Raw genomic sequence first — 12,750 nt, 5'->3', positions numbered from 1 at the left:
TGCACGTAAAAGAAGAGGCGGAGGGTGGGCACAGGTTCCCCTGACTGGGATGCGTGGAAGACAGACCTTAGTTTTTGCTTAAGCTGGAAGAGATGAAGTCTCACCTTTCTCCCACCTGACATCTCCCTCTGTGACAGACTCTGCAAACGCTGGGGTTTGGACTGTAATCACGTCATTCTCTAGGGAAAAAGAAAACAGGAAAATCACACGCGCTCATTTTGTCTTTTTAATGGTTTTCTTTAATAAACTCGGCCAGTGGTTGTTCTTTCTAGTAAAATTCCATTCACAAGAAATCAGGTACTTACTGCACACAGCCGTGGTTTGGAAGAAGCGAACACTGAAGACACTACCGTTGTTGATGCTACAAAAGAAACATGTTAACTCTTTTAGAATGTGAACCACAATACTTCAATCTAATCCAGGCACCATGGGTTACCTCTTTAAACTGGCGAATCCCGGGTTTCATACAGGGGAACTTGTCAAAGCACACATGGCAGGCCAGACCCAAAGAGAGTCTGACTCAGCAGGTAGGACCCCAACACCTGATAGCCTAGGCGCCTTAGACAGTGCCCAGTACTATAATGAAATGTCACTTCTCTAAAGAGGAAGACATACTGGTTCTATTAAGTAAAAAGAATTGTGGTCCTTTGCAAACTAACCAAAAATGATTTCTCTTCCCAATTGGAGTTCTTAAACCAAATCTAAGATACATGGCATATCCTCAGCACTGCACACTGATATGCCCAAAACAAAGGTGTTTCTATCCTCAGGATTAGATTTGGATCAGATAAGGCAGCAGATGACAGTAAATTCAGAAGCAAAAAGCAAACAAAGCTTTAGGCAACCACCAACTCCCCCACAAAGAATAAAAGAAAAAAAGAAGGAAAGAAAAAAGCCCCCCTACATGCTATTTCCTATCACCATCCCCTTGCAAAGAGGCAGCACATCTGCCTTCCTACACTCACTGAAAGGAACTTCAAAACCAGGCCATTTAGAACATGCTGGAAAGCTATCTATCAGCCTGTGTGCACACTCATGAACAGTTACTTCTGAAGAATGAAAGATATAGACACCCACAGTTACCAAGGCTATCTGTCACTCAATGGTTATTTATACAGTTTGGAGAGTTACAGTGATGGAAAATTCACTTTTTACACATCTAGGGAATATTATCAACAGCTATCTTTTTTTGGGGGGGTTGGGGGGGTGGAATGTTGAGACAGGGAATCACCATGTAGCCCTGGTACAGAAACTCTTTTCTGTAGATCAGGCTGGCCTCAAACTCATCTGCTTGCCTCTGTTCCCTCAATGCTGGGATTAAAGGCATGCACCACTACACCTCAACATGTATCTTTACAATACATAAGTAGACTTAATTGCTTTCTGGCCTTTTTACTTTTATGCAAGGGTAACTTTATAACGTAAAACACAGAACACCGAGCGCTGCGTATAAACTTTGCACACATACATAACCACGAACAAAAGCACATGTTCACGGGCAAAGACTAACGGCTGACATGGAAATGCAGGGCTGCTCTGGCAGACGCCTAGAAAGCTGGTGCACTAGACACCTCTGGGAAGAGGAGTTTGATGTGCTAGAGGACAAGCATTTAAAACAAAACAAAAAAAAAAACAAACTTGTTGCCAGGTGGTGGTGAGTGGTAACACACACCTTTAACCCAACACTCAGGAGGCAGAGGAGGTTTGAGGCCAGTCTAGTTCCAGGACAGCCAGCACTACACAGAGAGACCCTGTTTTGGAAAACAAACAAACAAAAAAAAAAAACAACAAAAAACAAATTGTTAATAGCCATTTTTTGCCTTTTGAAATATGTAATTACCTGTTAAATAAAAAAAAAAAAGTAAAAAAGTTTTACATTAAAAGATCTTTTAAGCAGGTGAGGTGGCTCAGTGGATAAGGTTCTCCACATAGTAGAAAACAGAGAACCGACTTTCTGCAAGTTGTTCTCTGAACTCCATATATGTGCCATGGAGTGCTCCCGTCACCACTACCTCACAAATAAATAAAATAAGGAGGTTTTGGGGTAAAGATCTTTTAAACAAAAAAGACATGCATAGAAAAAGTGACAGCATGCAACACACAGACCGTACGACTAGCAGGACACAACTCAGGGTGACTCAGCTGGAGTTCAGATTTTCCACAATGAATTTCAAATAGTTATGTGTTGTACTTACTACATAAAGGCATGATTATTCCTGATTACCCCAATTTTCATTTAAACTGCACAAGTAATGCTCTGACTCTGGAAATCACTTTCTTAAATTATGAAAGCATTACATGCTCACATATGTATATGCTAAATAATAAGCAGAATATTAGAAACAGGAAAAATAATTGTATAATGGAATTACACAACACATCAAAAATGGCATATTCTGTAAATCTTTTATTTCCTACTTTTCATAGTGGGAACATGCTAAAACACTAAAGCTTTAACCCCTGGTTGCTTGTCCTTTTCGAAAGAGATCTGATTATGTAATTTTTTTTCAGTATAGATTCCTAGAAATGCAATTTCAGAACCAGGCATGGTGGTGCATGCTTTTAAGCCCAGTACTCGGAGGATCTGAGTTTGAGGCCAGCCTAGTCTACAGAGCTAGTTCTAGATAGCAATGACTATACAGAGAAATCCTGTCTTGAAAAAAAACCAACAACCAACCAAAATTTCAGGAGTATATTCCTAATAGCACTTCTAATAGGAATGAAAGCTAATCATACTGCGATGCATAACGAGCAAGCTCTCCTGCCAGCACTTCAGCCTGTCAACAAGGCTGCCCCACAGTTCTTGAAGAGGGCACTCGAAAGCAGCCTCTCAGCACCCAACAATACTTGGAATGCAAAGTAACTCAAAACAACATTCACAAGTACAAGTTAATCTGGACCACACGTGGATGGCCCTCCTCCAAACTCTCCATTATGCAACAACAGCATTCCTACCAAACCAGTCAAAAGTCCTAGGGTAAACTGGTCTTTCGCTTTTGCTGATTTTAAACTGAGTAACTATGTTACCAAGAAAACGCTCTTAATTTCAAAACAAATGTGACCTCAAACCCCTCAGCTGCACTTGTATCCAACTAGAATATTAGGTACTCTTCCATACCCATTCTCATTTAAAGCAGTTCCAAGTTAACCCTCATTATATTTTAACTACCTGAGATGATCCAGTATACTTTTTGTCCAAACACTGAACTGATGACAAAGATAGATTATAATAAAAACGACAATGGCCATCAAGGTTGGTCTATGGATTCATTCTAATAACCTCAATTTCTATGACTGGAGGTCTGTGGACATGTCCAATGTTTAAATTTAGAATCTGTGCCTAAGCAAATAAGCCACGGCCACATATCTGTATTAGCCGGTGATACTTACACCATCTTCCTGCTGTCAGGGTAACTTGGTCCCTGACATAAGGAGAGCCCTGCAAAAAACAAAACAACCCTTAGTCAGCAGCTCGTATTTTACACAGTATAGTAAATGGAACTATTCACCCCGTGACCCCCGACAGAGGATCAACTGCAGGCAATGACATAATCTTTATCATCTGGAACCCTGGTCTCAAGTTTGCTACCTATTGGCAGAGAACAAGCATGGGCATCAAGAGCAGACATGCACTTGACAGGAAAGAGATCTGATGTCCCAAGAGTGGTACAATCTACCTGCTTAAAAAGTCGTTAATGTGCATTAGCCTACGTCTGCATAATAAAACAACTCTATTCCCCAAGTTATCAAATATAATTGGAACTCGAAAATAAGACACGGTAGCTTAGCCTGTGGCTTCATATAACCTAGCATGAGGCAGGGTAGCTGATCTGGGTTTAAGTGCAGGAGGCTAGAAAGTTCTTTAGTTTGTCCTACAACTGAGCAAAATCATCTCTCTCCCTGCCCACTTACCTTGCTCTGAAGTCTTGTACCTGATCACTCTTAGCAAAAGATGAATCCCTGTGAGTTTCAATTCAAAAAGTGTAAGTTGTCCTTTCTTTTTTCTGGACACTGGCCAAAGGCCCAAGAATGCTCTCCTTGACACTCTGAGTTTCTCACTGTTTCTGTCAAGACTCTCTGCCCTTTCTATAGCTGCCTGCCCACAACTTCCATTGCTGAACGTGTATGCTTTCTTGGACCCTAATTCAAAAGACCTGGCTATCTTCCATCTTCCTCCTCCTGGCGGCTGCTAGACTCATAGTTTGCCTGACCTGCTGTTTTTCTCTCAAGTTCTAATAAAATGATCCTTGGGCTTAAGAGAAAGAGAAGAAAAGAGGGAGAGGGAAGGAGAAGACCTTCCTCCTTCTTATCGTAAATTCATCACAACTGTTCTTATCATAAATTCATTTCCCCACTATCTACCAGCCACAGCTGCTTCTTCCGAGTATATTATTGCTTATGTTTCCTTTGCTGTTATTTGTGTCTACTATCAACTACACTATGTGTACAGAAGACACTGACTGAGCAGGTCCTTATGTATACTCCTCATGAATGGTCCCCAAGTCAGGTCGATCACTCATCTCTGTACTAGCAGCCAGTGACTACAGCAGATTCTAAGCAGAGCCTGTGCTCTGAACACAGCAACCCACACAGATTTTTTTGAAACTGGAGTCCAATACAAAGTTTATCCTATAACAAGTTTTATTTGTACAGTACGGTAGGCTTATAAAGCGATTTCACACAAAGGCTTCTTCATTTCCATTCTCATAGAAACTCCCTGAAGTAGAATGGCCACCTGCCATTATTCCTATTTCATATACAACTAGGTTGGTAACTAGCCTAATTTGAGTCAAGATGCCAACCCCTAAGCACAAGCCTTTTCCTTTTCCTCACGGCTTAAAATGTGGAGAAGACACTTCTGCCAACTTTCAGCATTCCCAGCTGAAAAGAAAGGTTGTTATGACTGAGAGCGCACTATGAAATGTGCTAGAGGCCTTAAGTCCTCCTGACCTGGGATAAAGTCCAAGCCCCTTCCAGTCCCCCACCAAGTCTCCTCTGCACTTTCAGCTTTCTACAACTGGCCGAGTCTCTTCCCACTTGGAAACGTTTGCACAAGTACTCCCCTTTCCCAGGAATACCATTTCCCTAGCTAACTTATGCATTCTTTAAGTCTCATCTTAAGTGTCACTTCTCTGGGGAGGCCTTTACCAACATTCCCTCTACTCTCTAGCCTCCCAGGCTGGGCTTTATCATGCTCCCTCGCCTCGCATCCTGAACTTCCTAGTAACCACAATGTTAGTTTGTCCTGATGCACACATGTGTGTATTTGCTCTGTCTATCTAACTAGCCCAGGAGTGTCTTGCAGATAGAGGCCATCTGTATCCCTATCACCTCGCAGAGAAGCTGGCCTAGTAAGCAGCCTAGTCTATTGACAGGGCTGGGACATAGCTCAGTTGACTGGTAAGAGTTTCGCCCAGCAAGCACAAAGCCTGGGCTTTAGCCCCAGCATGACATATAAACAGGCACAGTGGTGCACTCCTGTGATCCCAGCACTTGGGAAGTAGAGGCAGGAAGAGCAAAAGTGAAACATCAGCCTTGGACTACATTAGATCCTGACATTCAGACAGACATACTCTGTTGAGTCCACAAGTAAATGAGAACACGTATTCATTCAGTAAAGCAGAGAAGGAGTCAGGTGGGCCTGATTTAAGCAATCGTTTTGGTTGAATGACCTTGGCCTAAAAATCTAACCCCTTGTCTTGGAATATGCTTTTGTGAAAGACAGATAACTAAATCTCATTTGGTTATGATTAACCCAAAATGCACGGAAAGCTTTCAGAACAATGTTTGGCACAAGAAAACCCACAGTAAGATTGAACTTTGAACAAATATTCTTCCTCAGCCAGATGTGGTAGCACAAGCTTGTAATCCTAGTTTGCAGACTCAGAGGCAGGGGCAGGAAGAAGTTCAAGGCCAGCCTGGTCTACATAGTGAGCTCTCGGCCAGCCAATGCTAAACAGCAAGACTGTGTCTCCAAAAAAAGGTGGGATTAATGTTTGCCAGGCATATGGTTAAAAGTAAGCTATGTAAGATTAATGGTTAATAACTTTCTCTCTCCCTCCACCAGAAACAATGAAACCCCACACACAACTATGAGAATGAAGTATCAAAACTTCTGGTGCCGGAGAGATGGCTTAGTAGTGAGAACCCAGGAAGAGTTCCCAGTACCCAGTACCCAGGCATTTCACAACCACCTGTAACTCCAATTACAGGGGATCAGACACCTCTTCTGGCCTCCATGGGACATAAGGGCAAGCAAGCACATACACATAGAGAAAAATAAATTCAAGGAAAAAAAAAATCTAAACCCCCAAGAGCCTCTACCCCATAATTTACTTGAGGATACTGTTTCCTTTCATTAAAGTCTCTGGCAAGTCACTTTGTTTCCAATTCCAAAAGAATACCACAAACGTTTCATTCTTTACTGACTTCATGGATGTTATCCCTCTCTCTCTCTTTCTCCCGCTCTTCACTGGCTCTGTCACATCCTCCAAGTCACAGCTTTAAAGTCACCTACTTAAAGAAATCCGTTCTGTCTACACTCATGTTTCCTACACAATTCGACCACTTGGTCAGCAATTCGTGTTTCTTCTCTTAAGCCTTAAGCTCTGGGAGGACAAGACCTTTTAAACTACCGTTTATCTCTAATAAGTACTTAGCTCAGTGCCTGACGGCGTAAATTCAGCACAAAAAGCAGAACCCCAGTAATCATGTGCCGAGTGAATAAATGACAGTCGTTATACTTAAGGAGCATTTTGCGTCGCATCCATCTGAATTCACTGTCTTTAAATGCCATGAGAGGAAACCTCAGATCTCCTCACAAACTGCTCTGCCCACGAGAAGAGCATTTTAGATGACCGCAAGGGCAGAACTTACCAGGCAGGGAACGTCTCCCTAGAGGGCAGTTCCCCTGTTGAGAAAGAAGACATTATCGACGTCACCCAAAATGAAAAGAGGGAAGAAACATTCTTTATTTTTTTTAAGTGCACGTTTAACGTGCTGCTGACAGGTGAAATCTCGTTAACTCCGAGGGCAAATGCAAAGCACCGGGTCGGCCAAACTATGCCAACCTCCCCCACGAGACTGACACGCGCCGGTTTTGAGACAGCGCGGAGTCAGGCCGCGGGATTCGGTTGGGGGCCGTGCCTCCTCTTCAGTTCTGAGTCAATGTCGCGGCGGGCACGGCTCCCAGCCCCGCAGCAAAGGGTCGGGGACAGCGGGAAACGGCCGGCGCGGGCTGCCAGGGAGAGGACGGGCGCTGCGGGGCTCCGCACACGCGGCTGGGCGGTTCCGAGGGCGTCGGCTGCCTCTGCGTCCCGGTGCCCTTGGTGCCCGGCCTGGCCGGCGCACAGCGCCCCTGCCCTTCAGCCCGCCCGTCCGCCCGCCGCCAGGTTCCGCACCCGCCGGAGACCAGGCCCCGCCAGACAGTACCTTCTGGAAGGCCGAAAGCGAGCGGCTGAACGCCCGGGACACGCAGCGGGACCGGGACAGCATCGCGGAGGCAGCGGGATGGAGGGCGGGCGGACACCGGATATAGGGCCCGGCAACAACCGGAAGTGAGACAGGCCGCGGCACCCGCCGTGCAGCGAGGGGTGTTCGGAGCGAACCACTAAGCAGGGTGGAGTGGACGGGCTGTGTGAGCTGGGCCGACGGTAATTAGCAGTCCCAGCGCTGGGGATCTGTGGCGCCATCAACAGCGGCCCAGCTTGGGTTCGTGCTCTTCGAGGACAAGCATCCGGATACCGGAGGGTCTCAGGGTTCAAGCCTGCCCTACTTTTTTCCCTCAGAGCTGGTTCTGTTTGGCGCCCTTTTGTGCTGGGGCCCCTAGGTCATTCTGCACTCTAGGACGAGAACGACCGGAGGGCATGGGCTACGAACTCAGATCTCAGCCGGTGTTGGGCTCCTGTGGACTCCGGAAGGTGACAGCGCCTCTCTGAGCCTGGAGCTCCATAAGTAAATACACGCACTTTTCATTGCCCCGTCTTCTTGGCTCCTCAGAGGAACGTGGCAAGGGCTCTTTCATGTGTCTTTTCAGGACAGTGGTTCTCAACTTGTGGGTCGCTATCCTTTGGAGGGGCTAATGAACTTTATGGTAGGGGGTCGCCACAACATGAGGAACTGTTTTAAAGGACTATAAGACTTCACCAGCTACCCTCACTGTGCTTCGTCTGATCTTCTCCAGCCCCAAGCAAAAACTCTCCAGCCAAGCCAAGTTTTCTCCACCCATCTTGCGAATTCTGGAAGTTGTTACCCAACTCTGAGACTATAACATACTAATCTTATGGGGTTATATTGTTTTGTTCACTGCCATGTCCCATTGGCATCTGGGATACTCCCCGGTTTTGGGTATACATTGCCTTACATTGAAAGCACATAGCATCCCTTCCTCCTCCTCATTTGCTTGCTCTTAAATCCCTAGGCCTTTAAGCCTGATTTCCTAACAGAAGAGGTATTCCATGAGCTTCAGTTGAATAAAAATTGTGTATAAACAAAGGAACAAACCACTTAGTGCCCGTTGATGTTGGTTTCTTTTGCTTGAGTTATCTTGCCTAATTCTCACACCCTTCACTCACCAAATCCTGGAGACAGTGCCACTGGAACCTTAGAGCACTGGACACAATCCCTAACGAGAAACAGAGAAATCACCCATTCTCAGCTGCTGCTCATAATTGGGCCTGCACTGTCCATCTGGTTAGTGCCAAAGCTTCCTAAACAGGTTTAAGTCTCCACTTTCACTTTCTCCACACTGCCTTCACACCTCTGTCAAAGATCTGTCTAAGGTGCGGAGTTAATCCTGCCACTCCCCTGCTTAAAGTCTTCCAGCTGCTTCTGCCTATCTATAAAGCTCAGGCTCCTCAAGTAGCCCGAGCACCTGATAATCTGGCTGCTGGGTCCTGATCTTCGCCCTCATTTTAACAGCTGCTGAACATTAGCCGTAATCCACTGCTGGCCATGGAGAGTGGCATAATTCATCCCACATCTTTGTGTGTGCTGTTCCTTTCTATTTATCAGGGGACTTTAATTCCCCTTTAAATCTCTCCCCGATTCTTTTCCTATTCCCCTCAGGCAGAGTGAGCTGGTACTTCATACTTCCAAAGAGGTGTGTCTGTGTCACTACAGTGCATTATACTGTAATGACTTGTTCAGAGATGTCTGTCTTGGGGATGGAGAAGTGGGTCTGTGGTTAACAGCATCCAGAGGACCAGAGTTAATGTCCCTGGCACCCACATCAGGTGGCTCACAACCACCTTTACCTCCAGTTCCAGTGGACTGAACTCCTCTGGCTCCATGGACACCTGCACATCCCTCCAGAGCAGACAAACATAATTAAAAAAAAAATTAACAAAACGAAGCGAAAAACCAACAACCCTGTCAACTCTATTGACTGAGCAAGGGGAAGCGAAGAGGCCACTCTTTTTCTGAATCGTCAGTGCTCAAAGCGCAGTGAGTGGCTATCCACTAAGTAACTGAGAAATGACTGCCTACTTCCGTGCTCACAGCACTGTTGAGGAATACAAGAGCAGTGGCCAGGAGATGTGTTCATCTCTAGCTGCTGAGGTTGCTGCTAGCATTTCTTAGATAGCTGCTTAATCCTTTTTTTTTTTTTTTTTTTGGTTTTGTGCTGTGGGCTGAAGCTATTGCAATTTCTTAGATAGCTGCTTAATCCTCTTTTGGTTTTGTGCTGTGGGTTGAAGCTATTGCTTCATGCATGCTGAAGAGACTACACCCTAGCCTGCCCGCCCAGAGTGACATGATTTTTTTCTCATGGTTTTTATTATTAATGTTTGAGATTCTTCTCTGAAGTTTAGAAGCTCAAGCTTAGGTTTAATGTGGCAAGCATATCTCCTGGAGTTTTAGTGATCACCCAACTTCATCTTTGTTACAGTCTTAGTCTGGGCATGTTCACACATGTTTATTAATCCAAAGATTAAGGTCAAGGTAAGAAGGTTATGAATTCAAGGCCAGCCTGGGCAATGTAGTAGGATCCTTTCTCAAAAAGGAGAGTAGACTGGGAATATAGCTCAGATTTCATCTATTGATATACACAATTATAATTTAAAATAACGACTAGATTTATCTATAGTGAACCTCTTTTGGGGGGACTACTTTTGCACTTAATAGAAATAGATTTACAGTCCTTGTACTATACTGTGACTGATTTTTTTCACTCTACATTTTCCTTAAGTTTTGAGAATTAATTTATGTAGATAAAATGAGCAATAGTGCATTGACTATCTTTTTTTTTTTTCAAGATTTACAATCTTATTTAGGGATGGAACACGGGACTTCTGGAAGAGTAGCAAACTGTATTAACCGTGGCGCCATCTTTACAGCCTGGTGCACTGATTTTCATTACTGCATTTTACGACATTCACTTCACCTCCCAGGCTGAAGTTGAGAGAAAAAAAAAAAAAAAAAAGGAAAATTCTGGGTGATGTTTTGGGTATAGGCCGGTTCGCCTCAACTCTATCAGCGATGGGCCTACCCGCCTTCTCATGTTCCAACTTCTACTGCGCGTGCAGGCCTTACAGCCCATTCTTCCTGAGATCTAAGGCGCAAGATTTTGGCGTGGGGTAGAATTCAGGCTCCTGAGGTTGCTGGAGGGGTCTGAAGAAAGACGATCTCTTTGGAGGTGCCTCACCACGCAACTTGGAGTCAGAGGTCAGGAGCCGACGTACGAGCTGGGAGAAGAGCTGAGCCATCCACGCTCCAAATTTTCATAGATTGCTTCAAAGAGTCTTAACAAGGATGGAAAAGACGGCTTTTCAAGAAACCCGTCTGAGGCTGTCTTTCAGAGAACCCGATTTGCCATGGGGGTGGGAAATGACGGGGGTCAGCCAACCAGCTCGGGGGCTCTAATTTGCATATTCATAAGCCCCCCATGCTGGTTGGCTGTGCTAAGCAGCCACTGGGCCCTAGCTGGGGTGGGTCCGTCACATTGTGACTTGCCTTGAGAAGGGGCAGGAGGCTCCCCTCACCCAGCCAGAGCATCTGGCTCACTTGGGGAGGAAGAAAGAAAACCAGAATCACTTCCTGACCCTGGCTCTGTCTGCCCAAGGCTGGTGAAGACTGGGTAGCTACACTCTTGGGGATCAGACCTCCCCGAGGACTTTTTCTCAGTAAGTAATGCTATCCCTTCAACTTGCCTCGCTAGAGTCCATTATTATTATTGTTGTTGTTGTTGTATTACTATTGAAAGCTTGCTTTGAAAGTTTTCAGATATTACTATTGCTGTTACAGTGTCACATTTATTTATTGATTTGGCTGAAATAGTTTCAAGTGAATTCCAGACACGGAGACGGTTACTCCCTCAAACTACTCCGTACAATATCTGAGACAAATTGAAGCTCTTTCTTCGTTAGTGTCTCACACTTTTCTTCATGAGTAGATGATTATCATGATCCCATGTCCCCATTTTAGAAAAATGGAACCGTAAGAAAGTGTGGCTCTGGGGCCAGTTCATGAGAGCAGAGCCTAGACTCCTGCTTCTACCCTATACTCCCGTACAGACGTACACAACCATCTCGGATGCCCAGATGTGCTTCCTAGGTCTGTATCCTGGGCATGTCTCTCTGCCTCATTGGGTTCCTGTAAAGTGAGGCCATGCCATGACGCTCCAAGTTCTGTGATGTTTTCATCAGTTTCCAGGGAACTAAGAAACATTTTTCCCAAGCTAAGTTTATCTGTCTGGGATGTCCTTCTTCTTCCTTGTGACAAACAGGATGGTTAGGACTTCCCCTTATGGAATCTAGATGATAGAAGATTATGCTATTTTATAGGCTCATTTGTTGTGTTCTTACCTCCAAAATAAAATATCAGCAATTCTCCCACTGGTCCCATTTCTTCCCCCTTTTCGTTTTTATTAACTGTCAATGTTTGTGAGTCTTGGAAATTATGTATCAGTCTTAAGGTCATGTGGGTGCCACAGTTCTGTGGGAGTCCCTGAGCCACCATAGAAAGAGCAGAAAGTCCAATGGAAGAGGCATCTATTCCTAGCCCTGGCCCTAGGTGTGTGTGACTGCATGGCATCCTTTAGAGACACAGGCTTAGGAGATGGACTACTGTCCACTCTGTTTTATAGAAAAATAAAAAAATAAAATAAAATAAAATACAAAAACCAAACCTAAACAGGACTTGCACAGGGTCACTAAAGAGTTAACCATTCTGAGGTAAGCCTGGGACTCCTTAATTCGCGGACATCAATGCTTCGGGCCACCAGGACTTCTTGTTCGGTTAGGTCCACGCCCACCTATGGACGGGGCTGTGCAGGTACGGCCTGGCAGAACCATCCCCTTTCCCCACTTCTGCCATCAGCAAGTACAGTTCAGAGCGGGGACAATGCAAAGGACCTCTTGCCATGGCGAATGACACGGGGATGAGGTCGTGTACGAAAACACCCCCACAGAGCCAGAAAGCATCACAGAACTTTGAGCCCTGAAGAGGGCTTACGTCTGCAATTATTCTTAATGGTGCCTGGCATTTGGGCATTCAGGTGAGAGGCTTATTAGGCGTTCATATAAATGTGGTTGAATGATACCTATTATGAATTAATTGCCAGCGGTGGGTCCTTAGGTCTTCGGCCATGTATATAGGGTAAGGCTCGTTGCTCCATATTTCTCAGAATGGAATTACGAGGGGCAACTGCCAAGACACAAGGCTAGTCCGGTTGGAATATAACAGAGTCAAGGGAAGAAACGAGAAAAAGCAAATCCTAAGTTGTCCTAACAGGAAGCTGGCAGGAGTTTCATC

The 12,750-nt window shown here is 45.0% G+C and overlaps 1 protein-coding gene across 1 annotated transcript in view; it reads right to left on the bottom strand.

Moving 5' to 3' along the window:
- Dlst (dihydrolipoamide S-succinyltransferase) overlaps nt 1-7,569 on the bottom strand; it is a 24,026-nt gene extending 16,457 nt beyond the window's left edge. Inside the window, exons 1-5 of the mRNA XM_021634175.2 lie at nt 7,432-7,569; nt 6,877-6,910; nt 3,391-3,439; nt 306-361; nt 105-179 (exon numbers count right to left, since the gene is read on the bottom strand). Coding sequence (XP_021489850.1) covers nt 105-179; nt 306-361; nt 3,391-3,439; nt 6,877-6,910; nt 7,432-7,494 — 277 coding nt within the window. The 5' untranslated portion in view covers nt 7,495-7,569. The remainder of the gene's footprint in view (nt 1-104; nt 180-305; nt 362-3,390; nt 3,440-6,876; nt 6,911-7,431) is intronic.
- Nucleotides 7,570-12,750: the final 5,181 nt, after the last annotated feature.

The sequence above is a fragment of the Meriones unguiculatus genome, chromosome 7 (genome assembly GCF_030254825.1).
Source record: "Meriones unguiculatus strain TT.TT164.6M chromosome 7, Bangor_MerUng_6.1, whole genome shotgun sequence".
NCBI classification, from domain to species: domain Eukaryota; kingdom Metazoa; phylum Chordata; class Mammalia; order Rodentia; family Muridae; genus Meriones; species Meriones unguiculatus.
This window is presented reverse-complemented; position numbering and strand designations above follow the sequence as displayed.